The sequence below is a fragment of the Mustelus asterias genome, chromosome 3, assembly GCF_964213995.1.
Source record: "Mustelus asterias chromosome 3, sMusAst1.hap1.1, whole genome shotgun sequence".
Classification (NCBI taxonomy): Eukaryota; Metazoa; Chordata; class Chondrichthyes; order Carcharhiniformes; family Triakidae; genus Mustelus; species Mustelus asterias.
The window spans coordinates 31,092,319-31,115,094 of record NC_135803.1 but is presented as its reverse complement, the minus strand read 5'-3'; the positions used below and the strand labels follow the sequence as shown (position 1 = coordinate 31,115,094).

The following is a 22,776-nucleotide window of genomic DNA, read 5'->3' as shown; positions in this document are numbered from 1 at the left end:
TTGAAAAAAGTAAGAAGGGCAAGTGTTATCACAGTCAAGCTGTACAATGGCAAGCAACAGATACTTGATGAGACAGTACAACTTCAGAATGGAAGGAAACTTAATGGAAATGTGAATAAAAGAATGTTACTGTATATGAGATTGCAAATTGATATTTTTAGCTTTAATCTGTATATTCAGGCAGACCCTACCTCGATAGAAGCTGAATTTAAAATTACCCTAAAAGGAAAGGATAAAAGGTAAACACAAAATTTAGAGAATGCAAAGTCCCTACGCCAAGCAGTTTCTTCTGGTCCTGCTGCATTAAGTGCAGATAGGCCTCCACTGAGTCTATGGAATGGAGACTCTTCTACATTGTGATGCATAGCTCGCTTCTCCCACAAGCACATAAAAGGCTGGCACTAATGCCCCATCTGTGGAGGTTGTGTAAGCAGGGGCCATGGCCGACCCTGAACCTGTTGAGGGTGGATCACTCTTTCTGTGGAAGGTTGAAACCAGGCGGCTGTTGGGTTTGAGACCAGGCACTTGTATGTCGTGTCCAATGATCCCCATTCATTTGTCCAAGTGGAATTTGCGTTGAAGTTCTGCATGGGAGGGTTTCTCCAGATTAACCTTCATGATGGGAGTTGTGCCTTTGGTGGGCTGATTAGATCAGTATGAAATGGCAGGTGGGAGCATTGGGTCAGCGTTCATGCCATACCCCCACCTGTACTCAGGTTTGCCTGGGGAAGCTAATGATCCTATCAGCAGACTGAATTTCAAAAGGAAGCTGCACGAGAAGAATACACACAAGGAATCTTCGTCAAAGTCCCAAAGGTGAAAGGAACAACAGAGAAATGAAACTGAACATTCCAGTCTTTAAAAAGCCAGCTGAGATTGGGAAATTGAAACTGAAACCCATGGACAGAAATCAATTCAAGCTGCTTGTAGCAGCTGTTGAGTCCACTGGAGCAGAACAGACAAGCTGAAGACGACTCAAGAAGGGGTCAGATCCAGAAGCAAAGAATAAAAGTTGTTTCAGCTGCTTTGTTACTTGAAGATAGCATTGGTGGATCAACGTTATCCAGAGAGAGTCGAGCAGGTTCTGCAGAGACATGTGACAGTTGTGGTGAAGACCATGCTTGTGAAACTCGAGTTGGCTGTGTGTGCTGCTGTCGACTAGGAATCAGACTAGCTCCGCAGAGGATCAGACAGAGTTTGAAGGATTTTGAGACTCATTGTGATCACCAAAACCTGAGTGGAGTGCTGAGACAATTTATAAGATCTGCGTGTTGTCATTGTATCTGCATTTTGATGTGCACTTTATAGTTTATATTCAATACTATTTGCCTGTTAATTCTGGTTGTTATAGTACAGGTTAGGTATATTTAGTGTTTGCTTTGTTGAGTCTTGTACAATTAAAAAAAAATCAGTTTTAAACTATGGAATTGTGTGTCTTTATTCTGTTAACAAATATGTAAAAACAAAATTATTGGTCTCGACCAACTTCGTAACACAGGAAAAAACAATTAAGTTCGGAGTTACAGAAGTAAATGTTTAAACCAGATGCTGCCAAGTCCCAGAAGGAAAATGACAACTGCTTCTGGGGTTTCCATCAAATTTGGACAAAACAAACAGTGGCCCTAACTAATTTAGCAAATTATACCCCCTCTCACTATGACAGTGGTGCAATACCCATTCCCATCCACAACGTTTCTGCAGTCTGCGAACCGTGTGTCTCACATCCTGGTGGGATTGCCCCCTTTTGGTTACATTCTTACTTATCCAATTACAGCCAAATCATTCCCAACAGTAGCTTGTCATCCTCCCATGTACTGTTACCTCTAGAGTTTCTTCAAGGATGTCTTTGCCCTCCTTTATTGGCAACTGCCCTCCTTTATTGGCAACTGCACCTTCAACCATCTCAAGAGTTCAGCCTACCTCCCTCCTCTTTAGACCCTCTGTACCACCCACCTATTTGGCCAAGTTTTTGCATTAATCACCTCATCTCACAAACCCAGCAAAAGTTCCTGCTTTGTCTTGCCATTCGTTTTTGTCTGATTAAGTTATTAGACACGTTGGAAAGTTTCTCTCCATTAATGGCATAATACAAAAGCAAGTTGGAGCTCAGAATGAATCGCAGGTCAGAATTATGTGTGCATCAAGAACAAACACGTTAAGAACAAACAAACAATGTATGTTTGCATGTAGTCTGCCCCAATATCCTGGCACCTTTGCATCGTCTTGGAGTACAGTCATTTTTTTCCTCATATTCCTTGTCGATGTCCTCACTTTATGTTGCTATTTGTAAATTGAGATATTTTCTGTTAGTGACTTCAGCTTCATTGGACACCTCATCATTAACCTTTATTTTATTCCTGTTGTAATTTTTTTTTGGTTCAATGGATGAACTCGGTCCATTATGTCTTTCACTGCAGTGTCCCCAGATTAATCATAGTAATTTGACCATTAAATTGGACATCAGCATTGTTACTTCACTGTTTTATTAGTTAACATTTTTCTTCAATTTATTTCGGCCAAATCCTTTTATTTCTCTGCAGTTTCCCTTCTTCAATCAGTTTTTTTCCCCAATCAGCTTTATTCTTTCTTTGTGGTCACTCAACCCCAGCCAGAGAAGATATGATCAGAGAAATTGAGAGTAGGGGACAGAGCCTTTGCAACAACTACAAAATGGACTGGGAAAATAAAGACAGAAATGGAACCCAAGTACTTGCACAGTTCTCTGTGCTGTCAATGAATTACCTGTTGAAAGTCACTGCAAAGGGAGTGAAAAAAAAGTCCAAGATGGAAGACAAAGAAGGACCATAAAAAAGGCGATAACAAACGGAGAATTCGTCAATAACAATTTTCATAAGCAAGTAAGTTGGTACGAGAGTGATTTCTAGCATAGAGACCAGGAACTGCGAGAGCAACAGAAGTAGGAAAGGAGTACCATTCAAAGTAGATTGCGGAGGACATTGCAAGAAAAGAAACAATGGACTACAGATCATCTTTTGAAGCAGACAATATAAATGATCACGGCCGCATGAAGAATACAGCATAGCAAGGAATATGCTATCCAGAGAGACAAATTAGAACACTGAGGGACAAACATTAAAAAGCTTACAGATGGAAATTCTACCAGTTTACCAGTAATGTACCACATTACATCTAGAGGCACAAATGGCAACAGGAATTACTAAATCGAGATACATAAAAATTGCCCATCCAGAACAATGGACATGAATGTAATTTACAAGCAACAAGACCTTCAAGAAGGGATACCTACAAAGTGACGATAGGCAAGTGAGGGCTGAAGGAAGAAGGATTATGAAAATTCCTAGCTAGCTATATTTAGTGAATTTTAAAAAAGGATTTGCTTTAGACTACAAAAATAGAAGAATAAATCTCCACTTCAGTCTCATTTGAAATGATTACATTCTCTATCATTCCTTTCCATATGAACTTTCAGCTGGAACTCTGTTTCTAGAACATGAAAAGAACTTAGGACCTTAGCTTAAGCAATGCACAAATTCCACTAGTATTAGCAATCAACCTTAAGGAAAGGGGGGGGGGGGGGCTTATACGTACAAGTTATTGATTAACAAAATCCAATCAGGTTGAAATGGTTTGGCTAGTATTTCAAGTTAGAGAAATGATACTGTATATAGTTGTGTGCTTCAGAAACAAAGTGGGGTTTTAGATCTATGAGTGCCACTGCCATTAAGGGAGGATGTCATTTCATTGGAAGTCCATAAGACATAATTCCAGGCCTGATCTCATACATTTATCTTCAACCAGTAAGGGATTGTCATGCACTTCCATTTGAGGAATACAGAAAGTTATAATTACTGCACTGTTTAAAAAAAGGCCAACCATAGAAAAATTTCAGTGTGACTTGGGAAGTACAGCAAGTACTTAGACAAACACCAGCACACAACTTCAAATGACACTGATGAGAGAGTTCAGTTTGACAACACAAATTTTGAATGTGTCAGTCATGATTAAATAGACATCCTCTGAAAACATGGTACCTTGTGCTCAGGATGAATACGTACATAAAGTAACCAAAAGTGCTCTGGAATAGATCAAAATGGAAATTAAAAGGAGCGGGAGAATGGAAAGAATTACAAATCTTTAAAGAAATGAGGTGACAATTTTGTCAAATAGATTGTACCAAACAAGTAGCTAAGAGATAAGGGACAGAGCAGAGGTGCAAAACATAACGTATGTTGGCAGCGATGGGTGGTCAGGGCAGACGAAGGTCTCATATGCAATTGAAAATGAGGATAAACAGAAGATAGCGATAGAAGGGAGATTTTGTGGTGCAACGAATAAGGCTCCGGCCTCGGAGCCAGAAGTTCTGGGTTCAAGTTTCACTCCAGGGCATGATGGCCAAGGAAGGTACATTCACAAGTCAGCCAAACAGATTTGAGTATTAACTTGCAAGTCCTTCCTGAATACTTCAATGGCAGGCAGTAAAGGCAGGAGAGATTCCTGGTAAGCCACTTGATGGAAAGAAATCGGAGCCTTGTCTATGCATAGCTCCAGGATCACAACATGCATAAAATGTATGTTGCCACAGCAACTCTGACACCTTCGGTGGCCAGTGGCTCAGTTGGCTGGATGCCTGTGTGGATCAGATTGGTGCCAATCCCCATTATGGCTGGGGTGCATTTGGGACCTACCTTCTTGCCCTACCCATGGTCAAAGTTGTGGCCATGTGGGTCAGACTAGCCTTCTAGCAGAGAACTCAAGAAGAAGAAGCTGATTAGGAATGTAGCAGCAGGAGTAAACCATCTAGCTCCTCAAGTATATTCTGCCATTTAATGAGATCATGGCTGATCTGTCACCCAACTCCATATACCTGCCTTTGCTCCATATCCCTTAATACCTTTGGCCAATAAAATTCTATCAATCTCAAGTTTTAAATTAACTGATCAAGAACCATTTGCAGAAGAAAGTTCCAAACTTCCAGCAGCTTGTGTATGTAGAAGTGTTTCCTAAATTCACTCCTGAAAAGTGTGGCTCCATTTTTTTAAAAAAACAATGCCCCCTGGTTTCAGACTTCCCAACCAGCAGCAATGGTTTCTGTCTATCTACTCTCAATGCTTTCTCTTAGTATTCAAAAAAACTTTCATCACATCACCCCTTGACCTTCTAAATTTGATGGAATGTAACCTTAGTTTCTTTGAACTCTCCTTATAACAATATACAATTCCAGATACATTCACACTGCAGTCCCTCCAAGGCCAATACAGTTTTTTGTAAGATGTGCTTCTCAAAACTACTCTGTACTCCAAACGTGGCCTAACCTAAGGATCTGTACAGCTGAAACATGAAAAAAGCTGAAGCATGTGCTATTTAGAACATAAGAACATAAGAAATAGGAGCAGGAGTAGGCCATCTAGCCCCTCAAGCCTGCTCCACCATTCAATAAGATCATGGCTGATCGGATAGTGGGTTCAGTTCCACTTACCCGCCCGCTCCCCATAACCCTTAATGGTTAAAAATCTACCTATCTATCTATGACTTAAACACATTTAACGAGGTAGCCTCTACTGCTTCATTGGGCAGAGAATTCCAAAGATTCACTACCCTCTGGGAGAAGTTCCTCCTCAACTCTGTTCTACATTGACTCCCCCATAATTTGAGGCTATGCCCCCCTAGTTCTTGTTTCCATTGTAAGTGGAAATAACCTCGCTGCTTCTACCCTGTCTAGCCCCTTCATTATCTTATATGTCTCTATAAGATCTCCCCTCAACCTTCTAAACTCCAATGAGTACAGGCCTAGTCTACTCAATCTCTCCTCATAAGCTAACCCCCTCATCTCCGCAATCAACCTGGTGAACCTTCTCTGTACCCCCTCCAAAGCTAATATATCCTGTCTTAAATAAGGGGACCAAAATTGTACAGTACTCTGGGTGCGGCCTCACCAGTACCCTGTACAGTTGCAGCATGACCTCCCTGCTTTTATACTCCATCCCTCTCGCGATAAAGGCCAACATTCCATTTGCCTTCTTGATTACCTGCTGCACCTGCAAACTGAGTTTTTGTGATTCATGCACAAGGACCCCCAGGTCCCTCTGCACAGTAGCATGTTGTCATTTTTCACCGTTTAAATAATAGACCATTTTACTATTATTCCTTCCAAAGTGGATAACCTCACACTTACCAATGTTATACTCCATCTGCCAGATCCTTGCCCACTCACTTAGCCTATCCAAATCTCTCTGCAGACTCTGTGTCCTCCACGCAATTTGCTTTCCCACTCATCTTTGTGTCATCCGCAAACTTTGTTACCCTACACTCGGTCCCCTCCTCCAGATCATCTATGTATATGGTAAATAGTTGAGGCCCCAGCACCGATCCCTGCGGCACACCACTAGTCACTGATTGCCAACCGGAAAAGCACCCATTTATTCCGACTCTCTGCTTTGTTAGATAGCCAATCTTCAATCCACGCTAACACTTTACCCCCAACTCCGTGTACCTTTATCTTATGCAGCAACCTTTTGTGAGGCACCTTATCGAATGCCTTCTGGAAATCCAAATACACCACATTCACCGGTTCCCCTCTGGCAACCGCACTCGTTATATCCTCAAAGAATTCCAGTATATTAGTCAAACCTGACTTTCCCTTCATGAATCCATGCTGCGTCTGCTTGATTGAACCATTCTTTTCCAGGTGTCCTGCTATTTCTTCCTTAATGATAGATTCCAGCATTTTCCCAACTACGGATGTTAAGCTAACCGGCCTGTAGTTACCTGCCTTTTGACTACCTCCTTTTTTAAACAGTGGCGTTACATTAGCTGTTTTCCAATCAGCTGGCACCTCCCCAGAGTCGAGTGAATTTTGATAAATTACAACTAATGCATTTGCTATTACTTCTGCCGTTTCTTTTAGTACCCTGGGATGCATTCCATCCGGACCAGGGGACTTGTCTACCTTTAGTCTCATTAGCCTACCCAGCACTACCTTTTTAGTAATAGTGATCGTTTTAAGGTCCTCACCCCCTACAGTCCCAAGACCGTCAATTATTGGTAAGCTATTTGTGTCCTCCACTGTGAAGACCGACACAAAAAAACTTGTTTAAGGCCTCGGCCATTTCCTCGTTTCCTATTATTAAATCCCCCTTCTCATCTTCTAAGGGACCAACATTTACTTTAGCCACTCTTTTCCGTTTTATATATTTGTAAAAACTTTTACTATCAGTTTTTATATTTTGTGCTAGTTTACTTTCATAATCTATCTTTCCTTTCTTTATTGCTTTCTTAGTAGTACTTTGTTGTTTTTTAAAGCCTTCCCAATCTTCTCGTTCCCCACTAATTTTGGCCACTCTGTATGCATTGGTTTTTAGTTTGATACTCTTCTTTATTTCCTTAGTTATCCATGGCTGGTTATCCCTTTTCTTACATTCCTTCTTTTTCACTGGAATATATTTTTGCTGAGTACTGAGAAAAATCTCCTTGAAAATCCTCAACTGTCCCACCAATTAGTCTGTGTTCCCAGTCTACATTAGCCAACTCCGCCCTCATCCTATTGTAATCCCCCTTGTTCAAGCAGAAGACACTGGTTTGGGACCCTACTTTCTCACCCTCCATCTGTATTAGAAATTCAACCATATTGTGATCACTCATTCCAAGAGGATCCCTCACAAGGAGATCATTAATTTTACCTGTCTCATTACACAGGACCAGATCCAAGATAGCTTGCTCCCTCATAGATTCTGTAACGTACTGTTCGAGGAAACTATCGCGACAGCATTCTAAGAACTCTTCAAGTCCACCGCGTCCGACTTGAGTTGACCAATCAATATGGAGGTTAAAATCCCCCATGATTATTGCTGTTCCATTTTTGCATGCATCTGTTATTTGTTTGTTTATAGCCCGCCCCACCTTGAAGTTATTATTTGGGGGCCTATAGACTACGCCCACCAGTGACTTTTTCCCTTACTATTCCTTATCTCCACCCACATTGATTCCACATTTTGCTCCTTAGAGCCTATATCGTCTCTCACTACCGCCCTGATGTTATCCTTAATTAACAGAGCTACCCCACCTCCTTTTCCTTCCTGTCTATCCTTCCGAATTGTCTGATACCCCTGGATATTTAGTTCCCAGTCCTGGTCACCCTGCAACCACGTTTCTGTAATGGCCACTAGATCATACCCATTTGTACTGATTTGTGCCATCAACTCATTCACTTTGTTTCGAATGCTACGTGCATTCAGGTAAAGTGTCTTTATGTTAGTCTTTCTTACCTGGACCCGATTCGTTAGTGCATTCCTTTGTTTGCATGCTCTGTCCCTTCCTGTCACAGACTGGTTATTCTTCCCCAGACCATCTCCTTGCACTGTGTTGACCACTTTCCTTCTCATGCTTGTCACCTTTTTACTCTGCCTGAGGTTAGATTCCTGCCACCTTCTTTACTCTCTGTTCAATTACGTGGCCTAGAAACTTTACTAACCTCTCCTGAGCCCGCGGCTCCTTTAACTAGTTGAAAGTCCTCATCATTAACCGGCACTCCTACCCTCTCCTTTACCTTTGATTTTCTAATTCTCCATACAACTGAACCCTCCCCCCCCCCAACTATTTAGTTTAAAATTAAAAACATTCCAACTTTTTGGGAGTATTTCTAAAACTAAGAAATCAACAATGTCATCCAACGTCAAGCATGCATCATGCATGCCAAAACTTTAATGAAGCAAAGTTCTAGATATATTTAAGGCCCTGAAAATGGGTAAATTCCTTGAACCGAACAAACTGATTCCAGGGTACTAAGAAAGTCAAGCAAAAAGATTTGTGAAATATCCAGGCATGTTCAATTACCTCAATTAGACTGTGCCAGACAAAGAAAAACACAACTCCTGTATTCAAGAAAGGTGAAAGCACAATAACTTACAACTGTTGATAATGACCAATACCCAATAATTGTATAACTAATGGGAGCCACAAGAAGGATTCATTTGCATAAAAATATCCTGAGCCAGTGCTGACTGATATTTTCGTCATATGTAGCTAAAATGACAATCCAGGCAAATTATATTTCTGAATTTTAAAAAAGTAATAGACACCATGACATGGCATTATTGCATTCATTCTTGCACAGCATAAGCATATGTGTATCCTTTTGTGCATTTGTTTGCAAAATAGTCATTTCAAAAGCTTATACAAAAGCAAAATACTGTGGATGCTGGAAATCTGAGAGAAGAAAAAGGCTGCGAAAACTCAGCAGGTCATGCAGCTCTGTGGAGAGAAACTGAGTTAACATTTCAGGTCAATTACCTTTCATCAATACTGAAGAAAGGTCATAAAAGATTTACATTACAATGTCAGTAAAAGTAAACGTCAAACTTTATTTTGGAAGGCAGGGAGAAAAGAGGGAGTGGGGAAATAGAAATAGACTGGATTCAAAAAATGCAGCCAAGGACTTTTGAAAGAAAAGTCCAGCTGGGTGCAAACAAAGTAGTACAAACAGGTGTATTTTTAAAAATTAGGATAAGCGTGTCCTTCATGGATAGAACTGATCTTGTCAACAGTTACATGCAAATGTTAAATTCCACTGTAGTGACAAACAATATTCGGACTATATTGCACGAGACTGTGCCATTGTCAAAATATACAAACTGAAGATACTCACGTGAATTAAAAAGGGTGCTAAAAACAGTTCTTCAGAGAGACTGTAATACACCACGATTTAAAGTAAAACAATGAATTATGCTAGATGCTTCCAAAATCAAGTATTTGAAAGCTAATTTACGAAACAATGCATTTTTTAGATAAGACAGCACTTCTACTGTTTACAATTTAAATAGGAGGCTATAAGAATTGGTTTATGTACCTTTGCAATTATTTTAAACTCACCTCAACCTCATCCCCTTCGCTAATCTCCTTTTTGAGATCAGAAGGGGGTGGTAACCGCACATCACAGAAAGGAATCCGACGTGCCGGTTGCCAACTATTGAAAAGGAAAAATAATTTTAAATCAAAAAAATAAATGTTCAAACAAATATGTTTTCTATTACAGTATCTTACAATTTCCTTCTTTTGGAACTAAGGCATTAACATGTATGAAATTACGTATTTTACAGGTTCCTATAAACACACTACAATATTTTACAACTTGCCCTATGTCACTTTTTAATGAAAGGTGTTACACAATTAGTCTTTACATTAAAAGCAAAACTGAGATATTTTGCAGAAGTTCAAAGCAGGGCCAAATAAGTAATTATTCCATCCCACAAAATGTTAGCTGTGCTTCTGGTGAGGAAGAAATGAAAGAGGGAAAAAGAGGTAACAGAATGATGGCTCCCATTCAGAAGCAATAATTATACCTGTGGATACAGGGCAACATGATTAAAACAAACAGGCCTAAGAGACCCAAGTTTTCCAGCAGCTCTTTGATGTAGATATTTAAAATGTTATTCTTCGAGTATAAAATACTTACTTGTTCTCAAAGGTAACAGCAAGTGAATCTTCAAACACATCTTTAACGAATGCCTAAAAAAAGATTTAAAACTGGAATTTACAGTGAGTTATTATTCTGCATATCAAAACTTATTTAAAGGTATGTGGAAAAATATGGTCAACTGAATTGCTAGATCCCAATGAGCTATTGATTTCTTGTACTGTGATGTCAATTCCATCATTGGCATCACATTCTTAATCCACTTCAACACTTTTGTTCAATCACAAAGTTAAGCTCCGTTACGAGGATGAAAAGGCTACTTGCAACCAAATATAAATAACATAATCGAATAAAGTCAAGAGCAAGTTTGATACAGAGTTTATCAAAAGTTCATGCTCTAATTTTGAGAACAAATGTGCAAATAGCTAAAGGAATACTTTTTGCAAATAAACATGCCTAATGTATCTTTTTTCTGTGGATTTAGACAGCAAATGGGTTATATGACCCTGGAAACTCGTCATTACAAGGCACAGGCTCTGTCTTTGTTTCGAAATCCCTCCATGGCCTCTCATCCCCTGATCTCTCATGTGCTTCAGCCCCACAACCCTCCAAAACATTAGCACTCCTCAAATTCTGGTCTTGAGCATCCCTGATTTTAATTGCTCCAACAGTTGCCTAGGTCTTATGCCCTAAAATTCACTCCTTCAAACTCTTTCCCTTTCTACCTCACTTTCCTCCCATAAGACACTTCTTAAAACCTACCTCGTCGAACAAGTCACCTTTTGTGGCTCGGTACAATTTTGCTTTATAACTCACCTGTGGAGTGCCATGGTCATATAATGCTAAAAGCACAATATAAATACAACTAGCTGTTGTTGGATCATACATTCTGGTGTATTCTATTATTTCTTGCTCCTCGGGCTATTTTTCAAAGTGAAAAAGAAGAACTTCGGCACAAATCTTCCAGACTCTGGATTGGAATGCCCAAAGATTCCATGGCGGCACGGTGGCGCAGTGGTTAGCTCTGCTGCCTCACAGCTCCAGGGACTTGGGTTTGATTCCCAGCTTGGGTCACTGTCTGTGTGGAGTCGGCACGTTCTCCGTGTCTGTGTGGCTTTCCTCCGGGTGCTCCGTTTTCCTCCCACAGTCCAAAAATGTGCAGGTTAAGTGCATTGGCCATGGCAAATTGCCCCTTAGTGTCCCAAAATGCATAGCTTTGACGGATTAGCAGGGTAAATATGTGGGGTTGCGGGGATAGGCCCTGGGTGGGATTGTTGTCGGTGCAGACTCGATGGGCCAAATGACCTCCTTCTGCACTGTAGGGATTCTATGATCCTTACTCTTCTGTTCAAAAAAAAGGGGACATTGCCTGTCTCTGCCAACAGTGTTACGGGGAAACAGTTACATTGAAAATATGCTCCGCATTTCACAAACGCGGAGCTCCAGCATGACACAAATAAGTAAGAGAGTGGAGTGGCAATCAGATGATGATTGATGCTCCTCAGAAAATTCGGGCCTTTCTTTAAAAAGCACTGGTAAGATTTGTTCATTTAAAATGCTTGTGAATTCCCTAATGCCGACATAATAAATATGGTTTCACTTGGTAGAAAATGATTAGAAAACCTTCAATTTGCTCTATTCTATCTTAATATATTTATAGCAAAGATTAGGCGATATGGTTTGTCAAAGTGCTATCATACCAAAACAAGGCCTAAGACATTGAGCATTACTTTACGATTTAAATTACTCTCCACTTTTGCCCATCTTAGAACATCCCATTGAAACAACCTTAAAATTCAATACTGAATAGCCAATCCAACTTGATTCGTACCTATTTAACTTTGATCACTTTTGCTTTTCAGTGATAAATTCAACCTCCCATGCCCCACCATGATCTATCCTATTTCCTAATTACCAAGTTTTGTAAACCAAGGGTAAAAATTCTGATAGCTCACGATGGTGAAACCTTAAGGCTTTCAAATATATCTGTACTCGACATTGATACATCCTTGTAGGATGGAAGGATACCTGACCCTACTTGAAGCTAAAATCTTGAGTCATTCCTTGCATAGATTATATCTTCCTTCAGGATTTCCATTTAGAAAAGCAATTTCATCAAGGACAATGTTGCTCTGCTCCAATATTTAAATTAGAGCCTTTTCTCTCAATCTTGTTGTCACTACCAATTTAATATTAGAGACAAATTGTTGATCATGGCAACAAGAGTTAGGAATGAAGTCAGGAGAGAGTGCTGCTATTTAAATTCCTGGTGTCGAAGGAGCAATTGCACACGAGCTGAAATTAGAAAAAAGGGATAAAGTATATTTGTTGGTACCAGCTGATACAAAAGTTTTAATGGATGAATGCTTTGCAATATTAATGCTCATCTTCTACAACATGGGAGCGAAACTTTGGGAAGTTATCTTGTATGCAATATGACTATGCTCACTTCTCATGTTTGTTGTAATATTGTTCATTAGGATCAGAAGAGAAACATCATCTTTGTAGATTGCGATATACATTTTGTTCTTCAGATTTCCCAAGATGAATGCAACAATTAAACTTAAATATTTTTACTGTCAAGTTCAGGTGTCCCAAGGACTTCTGCCAAGTCTAAGTAGATAAACAATTGTTCTGTACAAAATGTGCAAAACCCAAAATAGCACCTTAAACCTGAAGATCAGATCCAAAGTTTACACACTGCATCTCATCAATTAAAAACTAAAGTAGTACTTTAATTGTAAAATATTACCTCAGATGTAGCTGGAAGTAAGGACTGCTAACCAAGCCTATGTAACTTGAGTTTCTCTATGTCTGTTCCCACATGCATTTTGCCTGATGCTCCAAAACCATCACTTCCATTTCCAATTGTTTTTTCTTTCTTCTACCCCTCTCTATCATTATGCCTCCCTTCATTTCTCCCCTCCTCAGGTACTCTGCCTCCCAAATCCCCACTCCAACCCTTCGGTACTCTTCGACCTTCATGTCCTCCTGTCACCATCCTAGGCTTGATTCCCTCTTCGATTAGCCTAAAGTTTCTATCTGTGCCTCTTTTGGCTTCCAAAAAGCCATTGAGGGATTTGGCACTAATTCATTACCAACTCAAACTATCCCATTCTGCTCTCACGCAGTACAGCATGCCCAGCATGTCCACTGAGGGCTTATTTTGCCAAGCTCATTCCCAACCAACTCATAACTCCCATTTCAGAACTTGTGGACTTTTCCAGAAGATAATTACTCAACACCCCTCTCCACATCTTCCTCCAGAATATCCACTCACTTGTGAACAAGACCCCTGGCGTCCACTTCTTGTGGATACAGTGACACAGCAGTAATGTTACTGGATTAGTTATCCAGAGGACCGACCTAATGGTCTGGGAACATGGTTCAAATCCCACCACGGCAGAGTTCCATTAATAAATTTGGAATTGAAAGCTAGTTGCAGTGATGGTGACCATGAAACTATCAGATGCTATTTTAAAAAACACATCAAGTCTACCAAAGTCCTTCAGAAGAAAATCTGCCATCCTTACCAGGTCTGGCCTAAATGTGACTCCAGACCCACAACAATATGGTTGACTCTTAACTGCCCTCTGAAATGACACAGCAAGCCACTCAGTTGTGCTAATTAGGCATGGGCAACAAATGCTGCCTTTACCACTGACACCCAGATTTCTTGAAAGAATAAAAAGCCTCAAGATCATGACCTTGATGGAGACCTCGCAGAGGCTGTGATGGCAGCTTTTCCCCCAAAATAAAGCCTCCCCATCTGCCACCACACATGTATATCTCCCCCCCCACCAAGGCTTCCGTGACTTGCTCAAAAAGCCATCGCAGTGGTGGTGTGGCGCTCATCATCAAATCACATCTTTGCTCCTTACTCCTTTGAAATTCACCTTGTCCCACCCCTCATTTAAAATCTTTGTTCTCTAAAAACCCACCCAAATACCATAAAATTTTTATCACCGAGATATCTTCACTTCTTCCCTCAACTACTACATCAAGCAAATTCTGATTCGCAGTGATTTCAATTTCCATCTCAATTCAACATTTTTCCAAGTTCACTGCCCTCTTATTCTCCCTTAAATGTCTCCCTTCACAATCTCATCAACGCATTCTGGGCCATCCTCTTAACCAAACTAACTCATATGATCTCTCTACTCATTGTATCAAAGCTAAAACCATCTCTAAGCACTTCCTTGTACCACTCTCCACCCACATCCACCCCAATTCCTACTCTACTCCTCCACCAGCTGGATTCAGGTTGGACTCCTTTCTTATTTAATCAACACCAGGTTTTCAGCTGCAATGGCTTCTCATCATCTACTATACCATTATCTCTAATGCCTCCAAAGATCTATTCTTGGCCTGCTTCCACATTGATACCCAGCTGTACCTCACCACCAACTCTCAACTCCTCCACTGTCACTAAATTATCAGATTGTTTGCTCAAGATCCAGTATTAGATGGCCAGAAATTTCTTTCAATTAAATACTGGGAAGAATAAAGTCATAATCTTCAGTACCCAATATAAACTCTGCTTCCTAGACACCAACTCTCATCTCTTTCCCCAGCAACTATTAGAGCATACACCAGCAGGTTCACAACCTTGGCGACATGTTTTTGAGGAAGAGAAGGTGTTACAGGCTAATAGGCTGGAGGAAATAGATGTTCGGAGGGAGGATGTCCTGGCAGTTTTGAATAAACTGAAGGTCGATAAGTCCCCTGGGCCTGATGAAATATATCCGAGGATTCTTTGGGAGGCAAGCGATTAGATTGCAGAGCCTTTGGCTTTGATCTTTGGGTCCTCACTGTCCACGGGGATGGTGCCAGAGGACTGGAGAGTGGCGAATGTTGTTCCTCTGTTTAAGAAAGGGAATAGAAATGACCCTGGTAATTATAGACCGGTTAGTCTGACTTCGGTGGTTGGTAAATTGATGGAAAAGGTCCTTAGGGATGGGATTTACGACCATTTAGAAAGATGCGGATTAATCCGGGATAGTCAGCACGGATTCGTGAAGGGCAAGTCGTGCCTCACAAATTTGATAGAATTTTTTGAGGAGGTAACTAAGTGTGTTGATGAAGGTAGGGCAGTTGATGTCATATACATGGATTTTAGTAAGGCCTTTGATAAGGTCCCCCATGGTCAGCTTATGATGAAAGTGAGGAGGTGTGGGATAGAGGGAAAGTTGGCCGATTGGATAGGTAACTGGCTGTCTGATCGAAGACAGAGAGTGGTGGTGGATGGAAAATTTTCGGATTGGAGGCAGGTTGCTAGCGGAGTGCCACAGGGATCGGTGCTTGGTCCTCTGCTCTTTGTGATTTTTATTAATGACTTAGAGGAGGGGGCTGAAGGGTGGATCAGTAAATTTGCTGATGACACCAAGATTGGTGGAGTAGTGGATGAGGTGGAGGGCTGTTGTAGGCTGCAAAGAGACATAGATAGGATGCAAAGCTGGGCTGAAAAATGGCAAATGGAGTTTAACCCTGATAAATGTGAGGTGATTCATTTTGGTAGGACTAATTTAAATGTGGATTACAGGGTCAAAGGTAGGGTTCTGAAGACTGTGGAGGAACAGAGAGATCTTGGGGTCCATATCCACAGATCTCTAAAGGTTGCCACTCAAGTGGATAAGATCTGTGAAGAAGGCCTATCGTGTGTTAGCTTTTATTAACAGGGGGTTGGAGTTTAAGAGACGTGGGGTTATGCTGCAACTGTACAGGACCTTGGTGAGACCACATTTGGAATATTGTGTGCAGTTCTGGTCACCTCACTATAAGAAGGATGTGGAAGCGCTGGAAAGAGTGCAGAGGAGATTTACCAGGATGCTGCCTGGTTTGGAGGGTAGGTCTTATGAGGAAAGGTTGAGGGAGCTAGGGCTGTTCTCTCTGGAGCGGAGGAGGCTGAGGGGAGACTTAATAGAGGTTTATAAAATGATGAAGGGGATAGAGTGAACGTTCAAAGACTATTTCCTCAGGTGGATGGAGCTATTACAAGGGGGCATAACTATAGGGTTCGTGGTGGGAGATATAGGAAGGATATCAGAGGTAGGTTCTTTACGCAGAGAGTGGTTGGGGTGTGGAATGGACTGCCTGCAGTGATAGTGGAGTCAGACACTTTAGGAACATTTAAGCGGTTATTGGATAGGCACATGGAGCACACCAGGATGATAGAACATAGAACATAGAAAGCCACAGCACAAACAGGCCCTTCGGCCCACAAGTTGCGCCGATCATATCCCCACCTCTAGGCCTATCTATAGCCCTCAATCCCATTAAATCCCATGTACTCATCCAGAAGTCTCTTAAAAGACCCCAACGAGTTTGCCTCCACCACCACCGACGTCAGCCGATTCCACTCACCCACCAACCTCTGAGTGAAAAACTTACCCCTGACATCTCCTCTGTACCTACCCCCCAGCACCTTAAACCTGTGTCCTCTCGTAGCAACCATTTCAGCCCTTGGAAATAGCCTCTGAGAGTCTACCCTATCCAGACCTCTCAACATCTTGTAAACCTCTATCAGGTCACCTCTCATCCTTCGTCTCTCCAGGGAGAAGAGACCAAGCTCCCTCAACCTATCCTCATAAGGCTTGCCCCCCAATCCAGGCAACATCCTTGTAAATCTCCTCTGCACCCTTTCAATGGCTTCAACATCTTTCCTGTAATGAGGTGACCAGAACTGCGCGCAGTACTCCAAGTGGGGTCTAACCAGGGTCCTATAAAGCTGCAGCATTATCTCCCGACTCCTAAACTCAATCCCTCGATTAATGAAGGCTAGTACGCCGTACGCCTTCTTGACCGCATCCTCCACCTGCGAGGCCGATTTAAGAGTCCTATGGACCCGGACCCCAAGGTCCTTCTGATCCTCTACACTGCTAAGAATGGTACCCTTCATATTATACTGCTGCTTCATCCCATTGGATCTGCCAAAATGGATCACTACACACTTATCCGGGTTGAAGTCCATCTGCCACTTCTCCGCCCAGTCTTGCATTCTATCTATGTCTCGCTGCAACTTCTGACATCCCTCCAAACTATCCACAACACCACCTACCTTGGTGTCGTCAGCAAACTTACCAACCCATCCCTCCACTGCCTCATCCAGGTCATTTATGAAAATGACAAACAGCAAGGGTCCCAGAACAGATCCCTGGGGCACTCCACTGGTCACTGACCTCCATGCAGAGAAAGACCCCTCCACAGCCACTCTCTGCCTTCTGCAGGCAAGCCAGTTCTGGATCCACAAGGCAACAGCCCCTTGGATCCCATGCCCTCTCACTTTCTCAAGAAGTCTTGCATGGGGGACCTTATCGAACGCCTTGCTGAAGTCCATATAGACCACATCCACCGCTCTTCCTTCGTCAATGTGTTTGGTCACATTTTCAAAGAACTCAACCAGGCTCGTAAGGCACGACCTGCCCTTGACAAAGCCGTGCTGACTACTTTTGATCATACTAAACTTCTCTAGATGATCATAAATCCTGTCTCTCAGGATCCTCTCCATCAACTTACCAACCACTGAGGTTAGACTCACCGGTCGGTAATTTCCCGGGCTGTCCCTGTTCCCTTTCTTGAATATAGGGACCACATCTGCAATCTTCCAATCCTCCGGAACCTCTCCCGTCTCCATCGACGATGCAAAGATCATCGCCAAAGGCTCCGCAATCTCCTCCCTCGCCTCCCACAGTAACCTGGGGTACATCCCATCTGGTCCCGGCGACTTACCAACCTTGATGCCATTCAATAGTTCCAACACATCCTCTTTCTTTATGTCCACATGCTCGATCCTTTCTGTCCACCGCAAACCAGCAGTACAACCACCCAGATCCCTTTCCACCGTGAATACCGAGGTAAAGTATTCATTAAGCACCTCCGCCATTTCTAACGGTTCCGCACAAATGATAGGGAGTGGGATAGCTTGATCTTGGTTTCAGATAAAGCTCGGCACAACATCGTGGGCCGAAGGGCCTGTTCTGTGCTGTACTGTTCTATGTTCTATACTTTCCCAGAGATGAGCATTCAATTACATCACTAAGACCACCTACATGAACCTACTTAGAATTTGCCAATTCTACCCCACCTCAGTTCATCTGCTGCTAAAACCCTCAAACCACATGCCTTTCTTAGCTTAGAATGAAACACTTCACCACACTCCTGACTGGCCTCCTTGCAAAAAAATAGAGGTCTTGAAAACTTTGCTGCTTATGTCCTTAGTCATGTTAGTTCCTGTTCACCCATCATTTTCTTTGCTCCTGGTTGAGCAATGTCTTGATCTTTAAAATTCTCATCCTTGTTTTCAGAACCCTCCATGGGCTTAGCCCTCCCTATCTCTGTAATCACCTCCAGCCCAACAACCCTTGAAGACATCTACACTCATAATTTTGGCCCCTTAAGCATCTCCAATTTTAATTGCTCCACCATTAGTGAACATGCCTCCAGCTGCCCTGGCCTGAAGTTTGGAGATTCATTCTCTAAACCTATCTTTCCTACTTTTAGACATTTCTTAACACCTACCTCTTTGACCAATCTTTTGGTTATCTGCCCTAATACTTCACTGTGATTTGGACAGATCAGATTTGTTTCAACAGACCGATTATACCCGGGCAATTTTCCACATTATTTGGTTAAGTTGTGCTGTACTCCCAGCAGCTTTTCTCAAGGTGTGGCTACATTTGGAGCACAGGCCTACAGCACTATGACAGAGGTTTCTAGCCTTCACTGTTATTTCCAACGTACTAGATCCATTTTGATATCTTAGCTGTGAACCAAAATGGCTGAAGACTGGCATCTCTGATAGTGGACAAGCCAATAAGAGACTTTGAAGGATCATCCACTCTTCATTTCTGGCTGCAGATGGCTACAAATATTTTAGCCATGTTTTTGCACAAAAATGCTGGGCTCCTTCATTGTTGCAAATGAAAGATTCATGGAGTCACCTCTTCCTGTTAATTAGTTATTAACCACAACTAGATGCAGCAGGGCATTGGTCTGATTCACTGGTTATGCAATCACTTAACTGTCGATAGCATATAGCTTTCACTATTTAGTATGTAGTCTGGTGCTATTGCTTTTTCAGTTTAACAACTCATTTCAGGTACACTTCGTTCTGCTCTATCATGTTCTTCTGCATCTTATTGAACCAGGTTTGGTCAACTAGTTTGATGGTCAAGGTTATGATAAAACAATTCCACATTGCTGATGACCATCAGTCGAATGCTCAGCTTTGAGCTGCTGAACTGGTCTTAAACTGTTCCATTTGGTACAGTGATAGTGCCCCACAGCAGAATGGAGCGTTTGAAGATGGGACGTGTTCTCTACAGGACTGTGCATTGGGGTCACTCCCACTACAGTGCTGCCATGGTTAGACATGGGATAAATATGGGTCAGGACAGAAAGAAGTCCCCTGCTCTTCTTTGATCTTTAATGTGCAACTGAGAGGATACACAGGGCTTCAGCTTAGCAACAGATATTTTCACCATATCCTTACTTAAGTCCTACACTAAAGATTTATCTTGCTAAATCAGGAACAATTTCTAATAAATTGAAATTTAAACGTCATTGAGTCACATCAATATTTTATGATCTTTACCACAGGCAAAAATAATATTTTGAAAATGATGTTCAAACAGATCAAGTTTGAAAAAGCTTCCTCAACATTTAATGACATGTGCTATGACTGTGATCTACAAATTTACCCATTTTTGATGCCCTGTTGCATGAGGTCAACTAAATTGTTCTCTAGGCTGATACTCTGGAGCGAATGCAAATTGCTGGAGATACCATCATTGGAAAATACATTAAGCTGAGGTCTCTGCCGCTTGTCTCAGGGATGCCAAGGCACTCATGGTAACATTCAAAAAACTGAAAACTTTAATGATGAGCAATTCAATATTCCCCTCAACCAAAAACAAATTAACTGGTCATGCATCACATTACTGCTTGTGGACCACTTCAGTGCAAAATGATTTACACAATTTCTGTCTTTAAAGTAAAAAAAAGTGACACTTTAGAAAATTTGAGGAATGCTTCAAGTTCTTTTTCTAAAGTGGTCGTAAAGTAACATTTTGACTTTAAAATTTGCATCCTTGTTTTCAAATTTACCTTCCCATATCTCTAATCTCCTCCAGCCCCACAACCCTCTAAGATGTCTGCACTACTCTAATTTTCTGGCCTCTTTTTGTGTATTCTCAATTATCATTGCTCCACTATTGATGGTGTGCCTTCAGTTATCCAGCCTTAAAGCTCTAGAATTCCCTCCCCACACTTCTGCCTCTCGACCTAATTTTTCTCATTTAAGATGTTCCATAAAACCGACCTCTCTCTGACCAAGCTTTTGGACCCAACTTCTCCTCACATGGCTCGGTGTCATACTTTGTGTTACAATGCTCATGTGAGGCACATGGATGTTGAATGTGTTATACCATTTGATGTTGTGATCTTTGTGCTTTTTAACAAAACGTAAACTTCAAAAAAAAGAGCTGAGTTTGGAGACTCCATCTCAGAGCAGAAAATCAGAGAACGTATAGCTTTAGGGTCATAAACCAATACCATAACGGTTATCCGATATTTGAAAGAAACCGTGATGTGAAATGCCTGTTACAGACCAAATCGAAACATCCAAAATACAAAGCATAGATATAATCTAGAACATACAGAAAAGTCAACGGAAAGGGTCAACTTTCCCAACAGAGGCCAATTTAAAACTTTATCCGACCCTTTTCATTCACAAAATCCTTGTCATCTCTGTCATCGCTAACACCCGGTATTTAAAACCTTGAAGAACGTTTTTATTCAAAGCAGCTGTGAAAAGCAAACATATATTCCACCCGGAGATTATTCACAATTACATGATTTTATATTATATAAAATAGAATAACTAAGTCATTTAGTTCCACCCCTCCCCCAGTTCCACACTCCATCTGTTTCCACTGCGTTCAAATTCAATAGATCTGAAGATGCATTGTGCTTAAGACAGTTGACGTTTGAAACACGTCAAAAAAATTCGAAATCCAATGAACTGGGGGGGGAAAAGGAAAGAAAAATTTTTGACGCACTTTCGCCACTAAGGAAACAAACTTACATGCCATTTATGTAATTATTATATCTGATTCACATGTACATCAGGCAATCCCTTTCCAAAGTACCACGCCTAGAACTCCCGTCACTTTAACTTTCCTATGCACTTTTAAGGCATGTTATTTTTGCCATAATCAAAGAGGCTCCAACATGAGTCCTCGTTTTAAAAATAACTTGAAACTAGACTCCAAGTGCTTTTCTAAACTTGATAAAACATGACAGACAAGTAACAGCCGGCGAGGTATGTACTCGAATGACGTACTTGAAATAGTTGCTAGATGAGAAGGTTTTTTTAAAAAAAATACATATACATACATATTTTTATACACAAAGGGTAGGAGAGGCAACGTGCACAAAATGGGTTGAGAATCGTCAAAAGTAGTTATTTCATTGTTTTTTATGGAAACATCCGTTAAACGATTTTAATTTTAAAAAACAATATCTCTCCGCACACACTCTCCGTGTCGACCCGTTATGGAAAGGAAACTATTTCAAAAGTGAAAGGAAACTTGACGGAGTAAAGATGAAGGTGGCAATGAAATGGGAGAGCAGGGCCTAGTAGTGACTCTCTCCCCAGCCAGGCCTGCGGCTTCGACAGCGATCACACCAGGTTAGCGCCCAGCAAAGCCGCGCCGCTCCGCCTCGCACGCTCGTGATCCTCCTGCCCGATTTTAAAGCGGGTCACAACACACCCCACTTTTCTTTTTTTTAAAAAAATAGAAACCCCCCAACCAAAGCTAGAAAGCGAGGTTCCGGGGACGGGGAGGGGTTTACCTTGTAAAATGCTCCGTTGGAGCCGCGCACTTCCACCGTCAGGTCCTCCATATTGGAAGCGCAGGGGAGGCTGGGATGTGTTTCTAGAATTTGTACAGACAAGAGAGACTGGAGTCAGACACCAAAGGGGGTGTCAACATCTCCTTCATCAACCGACTCACTCTCTCAAAGACACTCAGTCTCCACCTGACAGGCGGCCAGGGCTATCCTACTGGCAGGGCTCTCTCTCTCTCTCTCTCCTCGTCCAAGGGCAAGTAAGGACTAATGGTCAACAGCTTGTAAAAACAGACACCATATCTGTTCCAGCACCTGCTACTGTGTTCTTTCAGTCAGATACAATGACAATGGTGGAATTTTTGAAGTAAAATGAGTTGGCCTCACATCCAAATGGGGAAAGCTGGACTCCTATGGGGTGGCACAGTGGCGCTAGCACTGCTGCCTCACAGCGCCAGGGACCTTGGGTCCGATTCCAGCCTCGGGTCACTGCGGGGAGTTTGCACATTCTCCCCGTGTCTGCGTGGGTTTCCTCTGGG

At 41.8% G+C, this 22,776-nt stretch overlaps 1 protein-coding gene across 2 annotated transcripts in view; it reads right to left on the bottom strand.

Moving 5' to 3' along the window:
• fxr1 (FMR1 autosomal homolog 1) overlaps positions 1-22,482 on the bottom strand; it is an 83,099-nt gene extending 60,617 nt beyond the window's left edge. The window contains exons 1-3 of one of the 2 annotated variants that reach the window (XM_078206941.1): positions 22,244-22,482; positions 10,430-10,482; positions 9,847-9,940 (exon numbers count right to left, since the gene is read on the bottom strand). In XM_078206941.1, coding sequence (XP_078063067.1) covers positions 9,847-9,940; positions 10,430-10,482; positions 22,244-22,294 — 198 coding nt within the window. In that variant the 5' untranslated portion in view covers positions 22,295-22,482. The remainder of the gene's footprint in view (positions 1-9,846; positions 9,941-10,429; positions 10,483-22,243) is intronic. The other variant, XM_078206949.1, reaches the window with a different exon arrangement.
• Between the last annotated feature and the right edge of the window lie 294 nt (positions 22,483-22,776).